We start from the raw sequence: 17,982 nt of genomic DNA on the forward strand, positions 1-17,982 counted from the left end.
AACTTCAATTCAGGCCAACACTTCGATCAGTAGAGAGGATCTTACAAGCCTTAAACACTTCCTATTTTTTACCGATATGGATAAAATGCCAATACATCTCTTGAATTGAAAACTCGATGAAAATGGAAATTCAAATGTTAGAAAGTAGAAATCCAACATTTTTCTAAAACAGCCAATATTTCTCTAACCAAGCTCCACACTGATATTCAACCTTTTGCAGTTAATGCTCAATATTAATTCACCTAAAAATCAATATCCAAGAGGATAATTTTTTGCTACAAGCAAGAAAGAGAAGTTGTAGACAGGATTAGGATTCTCTCCTTGGCTGGTAGAGCTGAAATATGCACATAATTTGAATTTGATCTGTTGCAGGTGACAGTGATTCCACATGAGTTTTCTTAGGTTGTAGTGGGCTGGGGTTCAGACTTGTAGAGGAGATCAGATAGGAGCCTTGACTGTAGCATCTGGGCAATCATATGTGCCCAATGGCTGGCATTCATCATGATAGAGAAAGGGTGTAGACTTCCCTTGAATCCAAACCCCAGAGATCTTCCAAAGTCTCAGAGGCAACATAAGTAATGAAGTAGAACATTTTCCATTTGGCACAGGTCGAGGACCTGCATAGGTGCAAAGTTCATAAGCAAGGAAGCAGACAATCAAATCAGAAATGATGGCTTTAAAGTTCTATTGGATATCATGAAATCTTGATTCAAATTCAACTTCAAAGTTCAGAGCTGCAACCACCTCTTATATATAAGACTCTGAAAGTTGGGATAATGTACCATAAATAGAAGCGTGTTGCAATGTAGGTATACAGGAGATACTCCAAATGAATTATACATGCATTGACCTACAATATTTTACCCAGAAACGGATGCAAGACTATTTATTATTAATCAACTTTTCCTCTATTGGATCATTTTCCAACAGCTATTAACTTATCCTTTCCTGTACGCAGCGGAACATTTGGAGAGGAACATGAGTAATGTGTCTACCCAAATATTTATTTTTCCATGGCAGGACTCAAGTTGTCAACAAGCTTCAATGCTATAACAGCATAACTTTTTACCCCAGAGATTTCCAACATACAGGAACACAGAAACATTATGAGGTGTGTGTGGCAGTGGTATTATCAATAATCAGAGGGTATGTAGCAAGATTGTTCGCAGCTGTTTTTAACAACCCCGCACCAAGTCCACCCACAAAAATAAAAAAAAATGATCAAGTGTGAAAAAAGACTTTGGATTCAATTATATTTAACCACTATAAAAACAATTACATATATAAAAACAAAAAAGAGGCTAGTTACAGTAATTTACATGAGAAAACCTAAACAGACATTCTGACCAACAATCATATATTCAAATACACTTCATAAAACCATCAGAGGTTGAAACCAACAATCAGTTTCAATTCACTTATAGATATATCATCAACAGCTAAAATCTCGGCAAAGAGAATTCAATTGAGGTTTTACCTTTAGTGATATAATCGTCTTTATAATTAGTCATTCACAAAATCCGAAGTCACGAGGCGGCCATGCCTGATATCATGAAAAAATCAAAGTCAGGTGCTTCATAAAAGCATGAAAGGATGCTGTAAACATTCATGAAAAGTATGTGAAACAGAAGTGGTGAAGTCAAATATATATTCAGTAACCACTTCTTTTAAAAAGGCAACAAACCGGCCTCACTACAAAACAGCTAACCAATCTGTAATACTGTATAGTCCTTAAAAATAATCAATTAAGCAGACCAAAAGACTGTACAGTCAATCAGAAGTCATACACCCCTACCCACTTATAAACCTTGCATTCTTGTATTCTGCTCCACCCATAAAACCCAAAAGACTGCCAGCGACAAAAAGCCCCATATGCAATAACATTTGCTAAACTGTAAGCATCTTTGCTACAAATATTAAAGAAATTGTGCATGGACAATATCCAAAAATAGGCCAGGGGAATGAATGTCCCGCATAATTCTATCAACCCTGGGGGTAAGGATATATGAAATAAAGATATTATACGAAACATAAAATCATCAGATCAATTAACTCCGTATCATTGTCTGGAACAAATTTCAACCATGATAACAATGACTAAAAATATAAGTATCCACCAAATAAGAAAGGAGAGATAGCAATACCCTGAAAAACACTCTGCCTTGAATAAGACCGTAAGGCACAGGTCCATATTCCCGTGAATCACGAGAAAGATAAGTGTTATCTCCCTGAATCCAAACATGCCCCTTAGGAACCTATTCATGGATGCCCAACATGGTATAAAAAGTTATCAGGCATACTATCAGCAAGACATATAATTCAAAAAGGAATATTGAAATTTATAAACTATCAACCAGAAACCAACATATTCCTAAACTAGCAGTATTTCACCAGCCAAACTTCCCCTCAACGATATTCGACCTTTTGCGGTTAATGCTCACCCGTATAAAAATTAACATGTAACAGAATAATTAGACAAAAGTAGCACACTATCAAAGTTACAATCTTCTGGGGGATATGTCCCTTGATGTTGTTTACCGTGAACAGGAGGAGTTCTGAGTTGATGTAACCAAAGAGTTAGATACACAATGCCAATTCTTTCTGTTTGCATGGATTTCTTCTTTATCTATCCTAGTAGAATTCTACCTACCATATCCTACTTTCGCCATTCTACTCTAGGATGACGTACAAGAAGTCTGTGTCTTACACCCACAAACTGTCTATTTCTAACATCTTTCTCTCAAAATGTTGATATCACAAACTAAAAACACAAATTTCCTACCAATCTCTTACAGTCTCCCAGAGAAAATCAACACAGCCGACTCGCACCTCCTAAATCGATCCGGTCTTTCCCCTAAGACACATTTAGTTCAATATTTACATACCGCATTGGATAAGACATTACACCACATACCAACATTGCAGCAAACAACACACACACCGATCACTAAGAACCACTTAACCCCTAAAACTGATTCCAAACACCAAATGCAAACTAGTATCAGTACAAATCTCAAGTTTCGGGTTTTCGAAAGATGAGAAATTAGAACATACCACAATGTTAGTGTGCTGAATCTGATGCTGCTGGGGGTCGGTAAAACTGACCTTACCGCCCTCCAGAGCCAGGACACGTTTGACCACCATTTTCTTGGGGTCGTAGGGAGCCCGGATAATGACGACGTCACCGGGGACGATTCTCCCCAATCGATGGGAGACGCGCTCGGTGAGGATCACGTCGCCGCTCGAGTTGAACGTCGGGAGCATACTCGGACCTTCCGCCTGTAACCACCGGGAAAAAGTTAGAGGCTTTAGAGAGAGAGAGAGAGAGAGAGAGAGGAGGGAAGGGTTTAGGGTTTACGGACGAGGGTACATCTTATGAGGTAGGAGTCGGCGAGGTGGATGAGGCCGACGAAGTTCGCGACGGCGACGGTGAAGTGCTTCAGTTCGGTAGCTACGGCCCACCATTGGTTGAGCTGACCCATTGAGAGAGAGAGTTGAACAAAGGTTGGATCTTCGCCGACGGATATTGTAGTGAACTGAGAGTTGTTTTTGCTTGCCAGAGAATACAGGAGCAAAGCTTTGGGAGGAAGAAAGAAAAGAGCGCACGGGTTTTAATGGGTCGGGTCGGAGGCCCGAGGTCCGTAGCTTTTGGTTTTTATGTAATTAGAAGGATCCCACATCGGAATTTAAGTTAATGTGAGATGGGTTTATATGGGTTTGCGAATCACACTCAGGTTTACCTCACGGGGTCCATAGAACTTGATGGCTTGTGCGAATTGGTGGACGGTGAAACCTATGCAATTGGAAGAGGACATTAGACATAGAACTTGAGCAAACTCTGGACAAAGATAAAACAATTTTTTTTTATGCTGGAGCTTTTCATTCTTAATAAAAATAATTTATAGAAGCCACTCTACAAAGCTATTCTTTCATGGAAAACAATCATATTTGAGGAATATTTGAGAAAAAAAAAGTTTAACTCTCGTGTATTGTGAACCTCAGATATATTTGACAGGTCAAAACAAGGTTTGTTGTCAAGTTATTGATGGATAGTAGAAGTACGAACACTATTGCATTGTATTTGGAGTTTTTCACACGATAAAAGTTTTGATCAACTTTGATTATACAAGATATGATAAGTTTTTCACAAAGTTTTGCGGTGAATTTTAGGCAAGCTAATCCGATGACTGTTACGGCGACGATCCTGCAATTTCTGGCGACGGATTTAGTTGGGTTTGGCATGAAATTTCATCTCTCCCTCACGGTCTGTACCTTTGTTTAGTTAGTTTCGACTTCAAATTATCATGGAGATTTTTGGTTGCTTTTGGCTGCCGACGAGTCTACTGCTCGGAGAATGGCTTTAAGCTTCTTAATTGGAGCTCCAACACAGTTTGAACCTGAAAAGCTAAGATTGCATTGAGTTGATTCTTGGAGTAGTAGTTAGTCTCTAGCTCGTCTGTACCCCTCACTTTTAGTTTGGTTTATTAAGTTGTTTAGGTTGTTCTGTTAGGAGATGACTTTTAACCTTGAACTTGACCTTTGCTGGACTGGAGACGAACACTATGGTTGAACACGGGACTTGTGGACTCGGACTAATAAAAACCTAAACAAAAGTAAACAACCTACTTTGCTCAATTCTAGCTCTATTTTAGTGCTGGTTAACAAAGATTAGTTTTAAACTTCTTTCAGTTCTTTGTATTGATTAGGACAATCTAATGGTGTTATAATCTTTTACCCTGGCAAAAAAAAAAAATTGTGTCTAGATTCAGATGCAAAATGCAAAATCATTGAGGGAAGAGAGAACAGAGCTCAGACATGTACATAATTTGAAGTTGCTTGCTTTGTTACAGGTGACAAAATTGCTACATGATGTTCACAATTGTATAGAGAGGTTGATGAGGAGATCAGATAGGAGACTGGACATTTCTATGGTTAGTTTTCATCATGATAGAGAAAGGGTGTAGATGTCCGCGGAATCAAACCCGAGTGATCTTCTGGAGTCTAAGAGGCAACATGAATAATGAAGTCTAACTGAAATCACAGGATCTGAACCTGCATAGATGAAAAGTTCACAATTAGGGAAGCAAACAGTAAAGTATCAAGAATGATTGATTCTACAGTTCTTCTGAAGTTCAATATATATCATTTAACTTTGAAAGCAGTAACAATTTCAATGATTACTCATAACTAATAGACTCCTAAGGCTGTGAAATGTACCATATGTGGAAACAGGTTTCATGTATCCTGGAGATACAGCAATTTCCTTCTTTTTTTTGAAAGGGCTGCAATTTCTTATTGGAGACATGTAATAGATTTTTAAAAAGCTGACTAAAAAAATTTACATGGGAAAAGCTAAATGGAGATTCCAACCAACAAACAATTCTACTAACATACGCTTAATAAAAACCCTCAGAGGTTCAAACCAAGAATCGATTCCAATCCAGTTGTTAATATTTCATCAACGGCTAAAATCTCCGTAATGAGAATTCAATTAGATGTTTACCTTCAGCAATATAATCTTCTTTATGGTTAGTCATCTAATAAATCCAAAGCCATCAGGCGGCCATACCTAATAACATGAAAAAAAATCAGTCAGTTGACCCTGAAAGCATAATTGGATGTCATAGAGATTCATGTCAAGCATATGAAACGAAAGTAGTGAAGTAAAATATATATTCAGTAACAACTTCTAAATTAAAAAGAACAACAGAATAAGGTGGCCTCACTACAGAACAGCTAATCAATATGTCATGGAATAGTCCTTAAAAATAGTGGTTATTGAAGCCAATCTAGCAGGCCAAAAGACAGCGGCTACGCATTAATAAGAAATGCGAACACCTTTGTACTTGGTTTTCAAAGCTGGAAAACCAAGTACAAGTCTTTCAGCATATTAATCGAACAAAAAAACATATGATGACTTGGCATTTGGCAACATCAACCAATAAGGAGGCATGTGCTCCGATTCAATTTAAGGTTAATTCATCCATGAATAGATGACTTGAGTAAAACTAACAATGAAATAGCCAGAAAAATATTGCAGAAATTGTTCATAGAAAATATCCAAAAGTAGGACAGGCATGTAAGTAACTCAGACAACTGTATAACCCTGGGGTAAGAATATATATCAAATTATCATGTATACATATTACAGAGAGTATATAATCATCATACAAAAGGTTCCCCTATACCAAAAGCACAATGACTGAAAATTTATATACATTTTACAAAGGAGAAGTGGCATCACCTTGAAAAATACTCTGCCATGTATAAGACCGTAAGGCACAGGTCCATGTGACCGTGAATCATGAGAATTATAAACGTTGTCTCCTTGAATCCAAACATGCCCCTTAGGAACCTACTCATTGATGCCCAAAAATCATATCGAAACTAATTAGACATACTATCAGCAATAGAGTACTATAATTCAAAAAACAAAAAGGAATTTACAGAGACCAACACATCAAAAAATCGAACACTAGACAGACATAATGGCCCGAAAATCACACGACACTAGACATTAGCACCCACATTCCCACAATGCAGCATCAACAACAGTACAATCAAAAGCAGGCATACAAACCCGAAAGAAAGACGAGGAATCGGAGATTACCACAGCAGAACTGTGCCGAAAAATCCGATGGGGGTCGAAAAAAGCGACCTTATCCCCCTCCAAGCCCAAGACCCGCTTGACCACCATTCTCTTGGGGTCATCGGGAGACTGAACTATGACGACGTCACCGGGGACGATTCTCCCTAATCGATGGGACACGTGCTCCTCCAGCATGATGTCGCCGCTCACATTCAAGGTGGGGAGCATACTGGGTCCCACTCCCTGCAAACCCACCGGAAAACCAAACATGAGAGAATAGTCAGAGAGAGAGAGAGAGGGAGAGAGAGGGTTGAGGGTTTACGGACGATGGAAGCGGAGAGGAGGTAGGAGTGGGTGAGGTGGAGGACGCCGAGGAACTTTGCCATGTGCTTGGCTTCGGTGGCTACGGCTCGCCACATTGAGAACTACTTGGGAGAAAGGTTCGAGCTTTTCACCAATGAATTTGGGGGAAGAATTTGTAGTGAAACTGCGCAATGCTTTGCTTGCCCGAAAAGACAGGACTCACTCACAAGAGGAGAGGTCATTATTAAAATTAAAAAAAAAAACAAATTACAGTAGTGCAATCGGGTCGGGTCGGGTTGATTTGTGTCCATGACCACAGCAAGAGAGCCTTGTTATTTAGGTTAAACTGTTAAAGGTGACCATTTTTCTGGGCCGGATTTTTGTTAAACTTTAGAGGAACCGGTTGGGACCGGACCCGGGCAATGGTCCAACACCGCAAGGCTTTGCTTGCCAGAGAAGACATGTGTAAGACTATAAGGTATTTATTAGTGTAATAGGGTCGGGTTGGTTTCAATACTTGGGTCGCAAAGAAGCTAAATATAGAATTTGATCCCAAAAAAAGAAGATCATATAGAACATGAGTAGTGCTGTATATGTTGGTCGAGATTAGCATTGATGAGGTGATGACTCAGAACTTTATTGTACAAGAAGTATAAATATCGATTTCACATGCCAAGAATTAACACTGTAATGAGCTGAAGCTGGAGCATATGAATATGTTTTACCCAATCTACAAGCACTTGTAAGCAGCCTGTGTCACTGGCAGAAGCACTTGTAAAATGTACAGAAAAATGCTTTTGACCAGTCGAAGCTTTCAATGTTGCAGTCTTTCTCCTTCTTGCCTAAGGAATTCTTGTTTCATTGAGGCTTTTATTAGAAAACTTGACCGAGACTAATCGATCCGTTCGAGATTAAACATCACCATATCCTCCAGAGCTAATCGAAAAGCTGTTCGAGGAAGGCAATCGAGATTTTCGATTGCAAGATGAGCTTTCTCTTTGGCTAATGCTCGTGCTTGTTCAATGCCGCCACAACTCTTGACCAATTCAATGGCTTCATCAAGTGAGCCAGTTTCACTGAATTCTGATTCAATTATATCTCTAAGTTTTGGCTCCTTCTCCAGAGCAAAAATAACCGGGGCAGTGAGGTTTCCTTTGGCTAGGTCAGTTCCGGCAGGCTTTCCCAGCTGCTCTGCCGATTGAGTGAAATCCAATATGTCATCAACAACTTGGAATGACAGACCAAGATTCTTGCCATAGTCATACATTTTCTCAGCTACGCTGTTGTCAACCCCACTAAAAATAGCAGCTCCTTTGGTACTGGCAGCGATTAGGGAGGCTGTTTTGTAGTAGCTCTTGATCAAGTACTCATCAAGTTTGACATCACAATCAAACAAGCTAGATGCCTGTTTTATTTCACCACTTGCAAAATCTTTGATAACCTGCCATAGTCACCAACACACTCGAGCATAAGCTAAAGTATTACAAACTTGCATATATATGACAGACTGTAACCTCTTTTTTCAGTTTTGATTCTTCAAGCGTAACTTAAAATTTGACCCAAAAAAAAAAAGCTTAACTTAAAACTGTTATGAAGCACATAAATGACCACAAGGGTCTATTTGAATGGACTGATCCATAATGTTTGAAGCTTGGCATTAGGAAATTGGAAACATTACAAGGTCAAATTTCTTGTTTAATCTACTACAATCCATGTGGTGTCATTTAACTAAAAACAGCTAATTAAAAATAAAACCTGAAGACTTGAATTAGTAATGATTAGCAAGCACAGATTTTTTTTTAAAATTCATTTCAAAAAGTATTTTGTTATCAACTGCAGCATATATTATGCTTTCCAGTCTTGTTTATGTTTAAAAAAAAACCGAGCTTTAGAATCGAAAGAGTAGGCGCATCTTTACCTGGCTAATGAGCTTAATGACCGGAAGATTTTCAAGATTTGCAAGATACCATGATGACTGTGCAAACATGAAGTCCCCAGCCAGTACAGCCACTCTTGTACCAAACATTTGATGAACAGTTTCTTTCCCTGCAATTAAGTATGGGTACCAATTAAGTATCAAATTCATTGGAATCTGTAAACTGGGGCCAGACAGAACAAAAAAAAACTAACATAGTTGTGTGAAATCCATAGAAACTTACCTCTTCGCATGTCACTTTCATCCAATACATCATCATGTATCAAGCTTGCCGTATGAATCATTTCAATAATCTCTGCCAATCGGCGATGTTCTTTTGTAAGTTCCCTGTACAGTTGGGAAAGAAGATCATAAGTCCTTTGAACATCATAAACGATAGTGGTTTTAGAAGTTGGAGAACACTCACTTCAACCCAACTATTTCTGCTGTTGCTCTTGAGACCAAAAACACCAAAGCTGGTCGCATCCGCTTCCCACCAGCACTGAAAATCTGCTCAGCTGCAGACATTAAAACCGGGTTTTCTGCACCAACAATCTAAAAGAGCAATTTATCAGATATTGTACTTCTCCCCATACCTGACATATTGATACAAATATAAAGGCCTGATAGTATAAATTTAGCAGGAACAGAAAAGCCCTTCATACTGGCATGCACTCTAATCTAACTTTCAACACACTATCACCGCCCTATCAATCATATGGCAGCAGATGGAAATTTTGAGCATAGTAGCTAGAAGACACCTAACGAACAGCCTGGTTAAATTTCCATCATCTGTTAAAGCAAATTAATGATATATATGTAGGATAGTGCAATAAAAGCATACGACTGTAAAGATCAAGCCCATATTACCAAACCAAATACAGTCTATCTACTTCAAGAAAATCTATGATGGTTTGACTTGGGGAACATAGTTCAGCAGTGAGAAGAAGGAAGTGATGACATTTTTGTGGGAAAGGATAGCTAATATGAAGATTGTACTACATCAGACTGATCAGATCTCAAATTATAGAGAAAGTGCACCCCATGAGTCTAGCTGAAAGCCTGAAACTGACGAATATAATACCATCAAATCAGACTGTCTGATGATACTTTTTCCTTTTGAACAAGTTAATTTTACAAGAACAGACTATAGAGGCAAGAATGATGGTGATGATCATGTTTGGATAATAGATAAACAGGTTAAGGTATACAAGAAACAATGGGATAAAAATCTTTGTTGCGTACCCACATAGCTAGGATAAGATACTGCTGACGTCAATTTGATTTCCATGCTCATTTATAACTGATAAATCAATCATATGGTTTAGGCCAGAATATGAACCAATACGACTCACATGCCACCAAAGCATAAAGACAACACATTGTCAGAATTGTGCAGACTACTGAACTAACTCAAGTTGGTTTTTGAAGTGTCTTGAACTCTTAAGGATATATAAGATCATAAGTCCTCGTCCATAAAATTGACATGTTAAATCACTTAAATGTAGTATATGACATCAGCGAATAGAAAAAAAAAATATTTCTACTTTGCCTTAAGCTGCTCTATCCCCTACGAAATCAAGCACAAAACCACAAAACTAACACAGAGATCACAACTACAGACAAGCACATATACATATGTTCTGGTTTATTTGTGCAATTTTGCTTGTGCAGATGTGAAACAAACACCAGTTCCTTTACTTTCAGGGGAAAAGGGTGAAAATCATTTCTGTTCTTAAAATGATGTCCCTAACTGATACATTCAAAAATAACAACTTGTAGAACAGTATCTAGCCGAAAAGGATTGTGTAGGACGAAGCTCAGCATCACGAAATAAATAGAAAATATGAAAAATGCACAACACCATTATAAACAACAGATACTACACAGCACCAGGACTTTAAGAAAGAGTACTTACTGACTGAAGATTTTGATTTAGTGTCGAGAGATCATCAGCTACCACTTCAAACAAATTCGTCAGCGAAATGGGCATTCTCGACTCTTCCTTCAACTCCAAGACTCGTGGAAGACCGTCAGGAACACCTGTATTGGTCCAAAAATCTATTCACAACTTCAACCATTATGATACAAAACAAGACTCTAACACTTCAACCAACTGAAAAAGCTTTAAAAGACAAAAACCAAACTAGAAAGTCTTACCATTTAGCAAAGTCTCAGCTGCTTTCACAGAAGACACTGCACACCTAGTCCGGCCCCTACCACCAAAAACTATTGGCCTTGCTGCAAAACCTTTACTACTCCCCTTAGTATTTGCCTTTGTGTAATTCCTTATTGAAGACAATGAAGAGCGGTCCAACAAAGCATTTGAAGAACAACCACAAGCCACCAAATCCAATACAGTTCTTCCAAAATCAAGACTACGGCTTGTCATTGACATCATTCTCAGCAAAACCCACAAACCGAAATCACCAGCACTCAAACTAAAACCAAAAACAAAAACCCAGAAGCCACAATGAGCTCAATTGCTCAGAAACCAAAAACACCAGCTGGAAAAACAGTCGTTCAGATACTTGGGGAGTAGGGAAAACAATCAAATGGGGCCACTAGGAAAGGAGGGTTCTGTTTTAACATGCAGCACAAGTTGGAACCAAATTTGAGTGGATTCCAGAAGCCCACATATGAGAGTCTGTTGTGTTCCTTATCAGTTGGAGGGGGAAGGATGAGTGACCCTCAAAGAAAGACTTGGTTTTTGTACTTTGTAGTGCGAAGTTTTTTTAGAAAGCCTATAGAAGAAGTGAAGGGGGGACTTCTTCTCATCTATGGTTACAAATGCTTTAGCTGTTTCTTGTTGGTCAAATTAGAGCCAAAGAGCCATTTTCCCTCTAAAGTACGACTACTGGTGCCTTCTTTTTCATTTCATCTTTTGGTCCAGCACTCCCATAAATTTTTCTTTTAAATTTTTCAAGCCAAAATTATATGAATATAAACATAAAGATCTCCCACCTATCAGATCTCGATTATTTTTATGGAAATGATATTTGATATAATTTGTTTATGCAGTTCTTACATCAAGAAAACTATTCCACGCACCTACACACATGTTGTTCCTAAAATTGTGGCAACACAAAAACGAGATTTGTGAAGTTCTTGTCATTTTCATATGAAGTAATTGATCTTACATGTAATAAGCAGACAAAAGTTGGTGCAAGTCGGTTCAAATCAAAACTGTTCTCTTTACCCATCAATTACAAATGAAATAAAAATCTTAAAATCTATTGTAAAATAAAAACTATAAGCTTTTTTCGACCAAAATAATTTCAATTCTCTCTTGTTAAAAAGCTAAAGAATATTGGATAGCAATCACAAAGCATGTTTTCACTGCTATTGCCCAGAAACTTACAATTCATGTGTAAAGGCGGAACTAACATTTCATACCTGAAGAGGTGATTCTTAAAACACAATCTGCACTTTCCTTAATTACTCGTTGTCACAGCAATTCAGATGAAATAAAACCAAAATCCTAACAATTGAAGAAAATTAAGATGGCTTAGGTAAAGTAGAAATTGAAAAGAAAATTAGAGAAACGATTACCTTTTCTATCACATAAAAACCTCATTGGAGTAGAAACGGAGTAAACAATGTGGACTAAATAAGAAAATAGAGAAACGAATAACACGTCTCAATAATGTAACCGTTGAGTCAGTAACTGAAAGTACACGAAACCAATGTTTTGTATCAGGATAAAATTGCAACGGAAATATACAATGAGTTGTATCCTCCTTTTACCACGAGAAAAATCTTTGGTTAGACTATAGAACCAACTTGCATACGCAATGAACGAATAACAAACTGGTCACCATATTTCTTCATTCTCAAAACTAGAAGTATTATGGTTGATAGTTGAAACAAGGAGAAAATGAAAATTTTGTAGCATGTCGCAACTTTTTCCTAGAGGTGCTCATTATCTGCTAGAACTTCCACCTTCTTCCTTCCCTTGCTTCGTGGCATGAAACTGCGAATCTTCTCTCTGGCACCTCACATATTATCCCTTAAAGGGACTAGATCATTCTAGTTGTGGGCTTCAATGAGCTCAAGCAAACTACTCATAATGTTGATTGATTTTTCCGGTGACAGGGTATATAAATAAAATTTGACAACTACATATTTACAAGTATAATCTGAATGTTTTACAATCACTACCATCCCCTCAACTCAATTTATCTCGAACGTTTACATCATTCACATATAAAAATATGTCAACTTTTAGCTCCTCAACTTTCAACTCTACCTCACACTATTTTTCTTTGTTCCTACAACTCGTTAAAATCAAGGATGTGATGTACAGTATTTATCAAAGTAATTTTCGTCCTGGTGGTCAAACAGCCCGCTAGCCGCAATATAGGTACCTCTAGTCTTCCCGCAGACCAACTACAGTTGTCAGTAACTAGTTCCATATCACCATGTGGCTTGCATCAGCTGCATGCATGACAACATATCATGTTCTTTCTGGGAGTATTAAAAATTGATGTGAAGGAAGAAAGGTGTGTGAGCCCATAAGATTGATGAAATGGGACACATTCATTTATTTTCAACTCTCTCTTTTTTGTCAATGCATTTATTTTCAACTCCATTCAATATTTATTTGACAGAAAGGGAGGGAAGTGAAGGACCCTCAATTTTGTTTTGTTAATTTCCTGCATCGCCTTTCATTCAATTTATATGTGATAGATTATAACTTTAGTTTGATTTGAAATACACTAGTTATGATTTTATGATTTCACCACTGTTGGCAGTGTTGGGTGTGATTAGAGATAATGTACCTAGTTTCACATGTTAATTATTCCTCCATTACCAAAAAGAAAAAGAAGAATAAAAGCAACCCTGCTGCATATTTATTGACATCTCAAAGTTTGTACACAAACATCACCAAAATAGATCAAGAGATTTCCTTTGAACGTTGAAGGAGCACACGCAATTCTTGTGCAAAAATTTATGCATTGAGCAGTCACCATAACCTGCAAGTCAATACCAAAATTACTAAAAAAAACTTATTTTTTTAGCTAAATAAATTTCAGTGTAAAAAATTAAATTTTAAATATTAGCTTATTTCAAATTTCTATATATAGCAATAAATAATCGTAAATCTTTTTTCTAACTCAACTCATTATAAAATCATGCCTCGGTTCTTACTTTTGATGAAATGAAAGTCATGAATACAATCACATAAGTGAGGACTATTTAAAGTGAGATAGAATGGCAACAGGCAACGGCTACAATGAGTCTGCTGAGCAAAGCAAAACGGCTATATTGCATGGAAATGGAGCGTTTTGGGTTGGAATTCTCAGTTGTTGGGATTAGGAAAATGAAAAGGGACAAAGAAAGGGGCTTTACTCTTGAACTGACTTTGCGTCTCCTTCACATCATTGTCCCTTGCACTTTCATATTATTTACCATAAATCCATGGACTTGAAGTGAGGCTGCACCTGATGGTTTCACAAATCAATGATTATCTTACAATTAGTAGACAAAATAAAATGCCTTAGCTTAACCTTTTACTGTGGCTAGAAGAGGTAAAAACTTAAAGCGAAAACTTGTACATACTATCTTGTTGGGTAAAAAGACAAAATGCGGGATCCAATTTCTTGATTCTAAGCATGGCGACAACCAAGCAATCTGGTTGAGATAAAAGCGAAACAAGTACGGAACAAAAGAGTCTCTCTTTCCTTGCCCAGAACAGAAAACCGATTAACCAAATTTGAAGAATGTTCGTAGCTGAAGCAATATGCACTCTGGTCCCACCGGAAAGTTAATCTCTTCAAAACCCAGAATTGGGTTTCTGACCAGAATTTCAACTCCAAATGTTTTGCGTTGCCAAACCCATCATTACTCTTGCTCTCTCTTTTCTACTCAAGGGGACAGTAGAGCTCAGACCAGAACCAGTTTCTCTCTAAATGCTTCCTCATCTTCAGGTCAGTCGAGCTTTCTCATATCATGTTGCAATTTTCAACATGATTTGATCTTATGCTATACGAAGTTGAATGGTTTGAAAGTATGGTTCTTTGAAATTCAGTTGCCTATTAAAGGGGCAGACTTCGGATTATTATCACCTTTTTTTTTTACCTTCAAACGCAAATTGGTTTTTGGATTTTGACACAATAGCTGAATGCATCTAATTTAGAATTCCAACTTCTACAGGTAACCAGTATAGTAATCCCCAATGTGTTAAAGTGGGTAGTGTCGTTGACTAATGAAAACTGTATGGTAAAAAGTAGAAATATTGCACATGTAATCTGGAGAGGATTAAAAGAACCCAATTGAATTGAGAATTGATTTCTGAAAACCAGTGAACTCAGACGATTGTATGCTTATGGATCAGAAATTATACCAAATATTAAGAGTCTGGTGAAGTTGTTAAAACTTGGAACAATTAAGTTGAACTTTGAGGACACCATGGCTGCTGACCTTCGTTGGACATCAGGTTAATTTTGAATCTTTGAAAGATAACAAAGGCCTGGAATTTGCGAACTTTATATTGTGATGTCAAATAGTGTACTTGAGAATGTGAGGCGAATTATTGAGAAATCTTTCTGTATTGGTTATTTCCTTTCTATGCTGACAAGTTTGTTACTTGCTCCTCTATGCGCTGTTTTATGCCAAACCTCAGTCACAGAATTAGTTTGATGCTTTGAATGTCAAACTTTTCTTTTCTTAATTCAGGTATTGCTCTAAAATCTGATAAAATCAGCCATCCTCACATCTCCTTAGCTGTATTTAAAATTAAAATAGGCTTCATAATGGTTACCATACCCTCATACTCGTTTTAGATGAAACTCATGAAAGGTTTGTGTTCCATCAATGTTTTCTGTAGATAGTAAACATATAAATGAGCACCGGTCAATTTCGGTATCTAATCAAGCTTCGATTCTCCAAAGTAAACTTCATTAATCCTGATAAAGACTCAGTAAAGCTTTACTCTGTTAGAACTTAGAAACTTTGAATTCCATTTTAATAACTTAAAAGAGGTTTCCTTTCTGAAGTCCCTAATTCTAGTAAGTCGAATTAAATGTTAAATGTTAAAAAATGTTTTGATATGCAAATGTCTTATTTTTTTGTTCTATTTAGAACACTCATACATTCTCCTTTTTGTTTGTAGTCATTACAAAATTTGTTGTATTTTCTCTTAAACAAAAATGCAGTTGGAAGTGCAGAATACATAGAGGAGCCCGCTACCAATGTGAGATTTCAAACATCTTTGAACTTGCCTGGGTGCTCAAGTCCATTTGCATTGCTTGGAACTGGTTAGTTGCTTCATATCATGTTAAATATCATTTGATAAGAACTTGAGAAGAATGATATCCATCAGTTGAGATTGAGTATAAAAGTCAGAACTGGAGTGAATAAGCATCTATGTCTCATGTTTCATGTAACAAGAAAGATGAAGCTTATAAAAAAAATACAGGTGTAAGTATGTACCAGGTAAAATTTGAGAAAATTGGTACTAATATCGATCTCATGTGTGGGGTCATAAGCAACTGAAATTTATACCATCTCTCTCATCTAGTCATTAAACCGGTCCTATTCTGTTTTCAGTTGATTACTCAGGTAACAATTCATACCAATAATGAATCAATGATATTTAATTTTTATATTTAGCTCATCCATTTCTATGAAGAGATGAGAGTACATATTTTACTGGGAAAAATTAATTCTCCCATGGAAACTACGAGGCACACTATTGAAAATGGTAATATCAGTGTGTTTGTGGCATTTAATAACTAATGGACCAGTGTGATGCATGCGATTAAAGACCTAAAAATTAAATTTTACAAAAATAATTTTTACAAATGAAACATCAGTAATGTATCGGCCGGCCCCTCCAAAACATTGTAGATTTCACCCCACTTCTGCAGTCTCTTGAAATCTTAATCAAGGGGATGTTTTTTTCCTCTGCAGCTTTAATTTTTTATTTTTCGTCTACAAAGCTTTCAGCGTATAACTTTGGTGTTGGCAATACTTTCAGGATACAGGGAAAAAGTCTTTGCAATTATTGGCGTTAAAGTATATGCTGCAGGATTATACTTAAACCAATCCATCTTAAATTACTTGACTGCTTGGAAAGGAAGATCAGCTGCTGACATTAAGAAGGATCCATCCTTGTTCAGCTCCATTTTTCAGTGTAATAAAGCTTAAAGTATATGCATTTTCCTTGTCGCACACTGGCACTCATGCGCGGAATTGCAAAATTAACGTTTATCATTTGCAGCTCCTTCTGAGAAATCATTACAGATTGTTCTGGTTAGAGATGTTGATGGGAAAACATTTTGGGATGCCTTGAATGATGCCATCTCTCCAAGAATCAAGTCACCCACTCCTGTTGATGAGTCGGCACTGTCCACATTTCGCAGTACCTTTGAAGGGAAACCCCTCAAAAAGGGAACATTCATATTTTTGACGTGGCCGCAGACTTCCAAAATGCTTGTAAGTCTGAATTCAAAAGTCAACTTTCTATGTGAACTACTGCTTTCCTTTAAATAATTTTGTTGACATATATTATTCTACGTTTTATTGTTAATAACATCATTAGCTTATGCTTTCCCATACTATTTTGTCAAAATTTTCACCCACACACATTCTTATCCAGTTAGATATATTGTGACATACAGGTTTTGATCTCATCTAATGGGCTTCCATCTAGTGTGGATGCTACCATAGAATCAGAAAACGTGAGTTCAGCTCTATTTGATGTATTCTTTGGAGACACTCCAGTTTCTCCTACCTTAAAGGCTTCTGTTGCAACCAGATTAGAATCAATCCTCAAGTAGATGCCACAAGTTAGTGTTTCATCTTTTCCTCTCTCTCTCTCTCTCTTTGGGGCTTGGTTGTTCAATTGATCTATTCTATGAGTTTATTGACAAATTGATTAGCTTACCTGATAATCAAAATGTTACTAGATCTTTTTCTATGTAACTGCATATATATATGTACCTTCTCTTACCAAGAAATTGAAAAATCAAGAATGAAATATAGCAAGTAAATTTATTTTATCCTTCTAAGCATTCCTTTGATTTCTTGAATGAATCATTTATCTAGCTAATCTTCAATTACATATAAGAAATTAAAAAAGAAAAATTAGTTTCACTTAGATATAACTCCTGGATCTGATTATGTAAACAAGGTCTTAACATTGGTTTGGCTTCCTGGCTAGAACTAGGTT

General features: G+C 37.0%; 4 protein-coding genes across 6 annotated transcripts; 1 reads left to right on the plus strand and 3 right to left on the minus strand.

The window, feature by feature from the left end:
• Positions 1–2: 2 nt before the first annotated feature.
• On the minus strand, positions 3–3,554 carry LOC126787792 (uncharacterized). Of its 2 annotated transcripts, XM_050513692.1 has the most exons (5): positions 3,363–3,554; positions 3,055–3,279; positions 2,145–2,255; positions 1,478–1,543; positions 3–617 (listed from the first exon to the last, which is right to left on the minus strand). In XM_050513692.1, exons 1-4 carry the CDS (start codon positions 3,480–3,482, stop codon positions 1,508–1,510), a joined length of 492 nt encoding a protein of 163 aa, XP_050369649.1. In that variant the 5' UTR covers positions 3,483–3,554; the 3' UTR covers positions 3–617; positions 1,478–1,507. The 2 variants fall into 2 exon arrangements, with proteins under 2 accessions (XP_050369649.1, XP_050369647.1); XM_050513690.1 differs by lacking the exons at positions 3–617; positions 1,478–1,543 and having other exon boundaries at positions 1,787–2,255.
• Positions 3,555–4,793: 1,239 nt separating this feature from the next.
• LOC126788646 (uncharacterized) lies at positions 4,794–7,071 on the minus strand. The gene is made up of 5 exons (XM_050514654.1): positions 6,916–7,071; positions 6,611–6,832; positions 6,245–6,355; positions 5,504–5,569; positions 4,794–5,052 (listed from the first exon to the last, which is right to left on the minus strand). The coding sequence occupies exons 1-4, from the start codon at positions 7,006–7,008 to the stop codon at positions 5,534–5,536; spliced, it is 462 nt and encodes a 153-aa protein (XP_050370611.1). The 5' UTR covers positions 7,009–7,071; the 3' UTR covers positions 4,794–5,052; positions 5,504–5,533.
• A 664-nt stretch (positions 7,072–7,735) lies between these two features.
• LOC126786060 (solanesyl diphosphate synthase 2, chloroplastic-like) lies at positions 7,736–11,474 on the minus strand. Of its 2 annotated transcripts, none has more exons than XM_050511762.1 (6): positions 10,968–11,474; positions 10,726–10,868; positions 9,235–9,362; positions 9,052–9,155; positions 8,811–8,938; positions 7,736–8,333 (listed from the first exon to the last, which is right to left on the minus strand). In XM_050511762.1, the coding sequence occupies exons 1-6, from the start codon at positions 11,206–11,208 to the stop codon at positions 7,785–7,787; spliced, it is 1,293 nt and encodes a 430-aa protein (XP_050367719.1). In that variant the 5' UTR covers positions 11,209–11,474; the 3' UTR covers positions 7,736–7,784. The 2 variants fall into 2 exon arrangements, with proteins under 2 accessions (XP_050367719.1, XP_050367721.1); XM_050511764.1 differs by having other exon boundaries at positions 10,726–10,850; positions 10,968–11,472.
• Positions 11,475–14,516: 3,042 nt separating this feature from the next.
• On the plus strand, positions 14,517–17,688 carry LOC126786062 (fatty-acid-binding protein 3, chloroplastic). The gene is made up of 5 exons (XM_050511766.1): positions 14,517–14,737; positions 15,965–16,066; positions 16,789–16,944; positions 17,032–17,246; positions 17,432–17,688. Exons 1-5 carry the CDS (start codon positions 14,551–14,553, stop codon positions 17,588–17,590), a joined length of 819 nt encoding a protein of 272 aa, XP_050367723.1. The 5' UTR covers positions 14,517–14,550; the 3' UTR covers positions 17,591–17,688.
• Positions 17,689–17,982: the final 294 nt, after the last annotated feature.

The sequence above is a fragment of the Argentina anserina genome, chromosome 3, assembly GCF_933775445.1.
Source record: "Argentina anserina chromosome 3, drPotAnse1.1, whole genome shotgun sequence".
Classification (NCBI taxonomy): Eukaryota; Viridiplantae; Streptophyta; class Magnoliopsida; order Rosales; family Rosaceae; genus Argentina; species Argentina anserina.

Excerpts from the sequence above, each read along its gene's own strand:
- LOC126787792 (XM_050513690.1), bottom strand. The coding sequence starts at position 3,482 with ATGGGTCAGCTCAACCAATGGTGGGCCGTAGCTACCGAACTGAAGCAC. Across the intron at positions 3,280-3,362 it reads ACCTCATAAGATGTACCCTC|GCGGAAGGTCCGAGTATGCT; the intron begins GTCCGTAAACCC and ends CGGTGGTTACAG. Across the intron at positions 2,256-3,054 it reads TTCAGCACACTAACATTGTG|GTTCCTAAGGGGCATGTTTG; the intron begins GTATGTTCTAAT and ends ATCCATGAATAG.
- LOC126786060 (XM_050511762.1), bottom strand. The coding sequence starts at position 11,208 with ATGATGTCAATGACAAGCCGTAGTCTTGATTTTGGAAGAACTGTATTG. Across the intron at positions 9,363-10,725 it reads TAAATCAAAATCTTCAGTCA|ATTGTTGGTGCAGAAAACCC; the intron begins GTAAGTACTCTT and ends TTGCTCTTTTAG. Across the intron at positions 8,334-8,810 it reads TCATTAAGCTCATTAGCCAG|GTTATCAAAGATTTTGCAAG; the intron begins GTAAAGATGCGC and ends TGACTATGGCAG.
- LOC126786062 (XM_050511766.1), top strand. The coding sequence starts at position 14,551 with ATGCACTCTGGTCCCACCGGAAAGTTAATCTCTTCAAAACCCAGAATT. Across the intron at positions 14,738-15,964 it reads AAATGCTTCCTCATCTTCAG|TTGGAAGTGCAGAATACATA; the intron begins GTCAGTCGAGCT and ends ACAAAAATGCAG. Across the intron at positions 16,945-17,031 it reads GTTCAGCTCCATTTTTCAGT|CTCCTTCTGAGAAATCATTA; the intron begins GTAATAAAGCTT and ends TATCATTTGCAG.
- LOC126788646 (XM_050514654.1), bottom strand. The coding sequence starts at position 7,008 with ATGTGGCGAGCCGTAGCCACCGAAGCCAAGCACATGGCAAAGTTCCTC. Across the intron at positions 6,833-6,915 it reads ACCTCCTCTCCGCTTCCATC|GGAGTGGGACCCAGTATGCT; the intron begins GTCCGTAAACCC and ends GTGGGTTTGCAG. Across the intron at positions 6,356-6,610 it reads TTCGGCACAGTTCTGCTGTG|GTTCCTAAGGGGCATGTTTG; the intron begins GTAATCTCCGAT and ends ATCAATGAGTAG.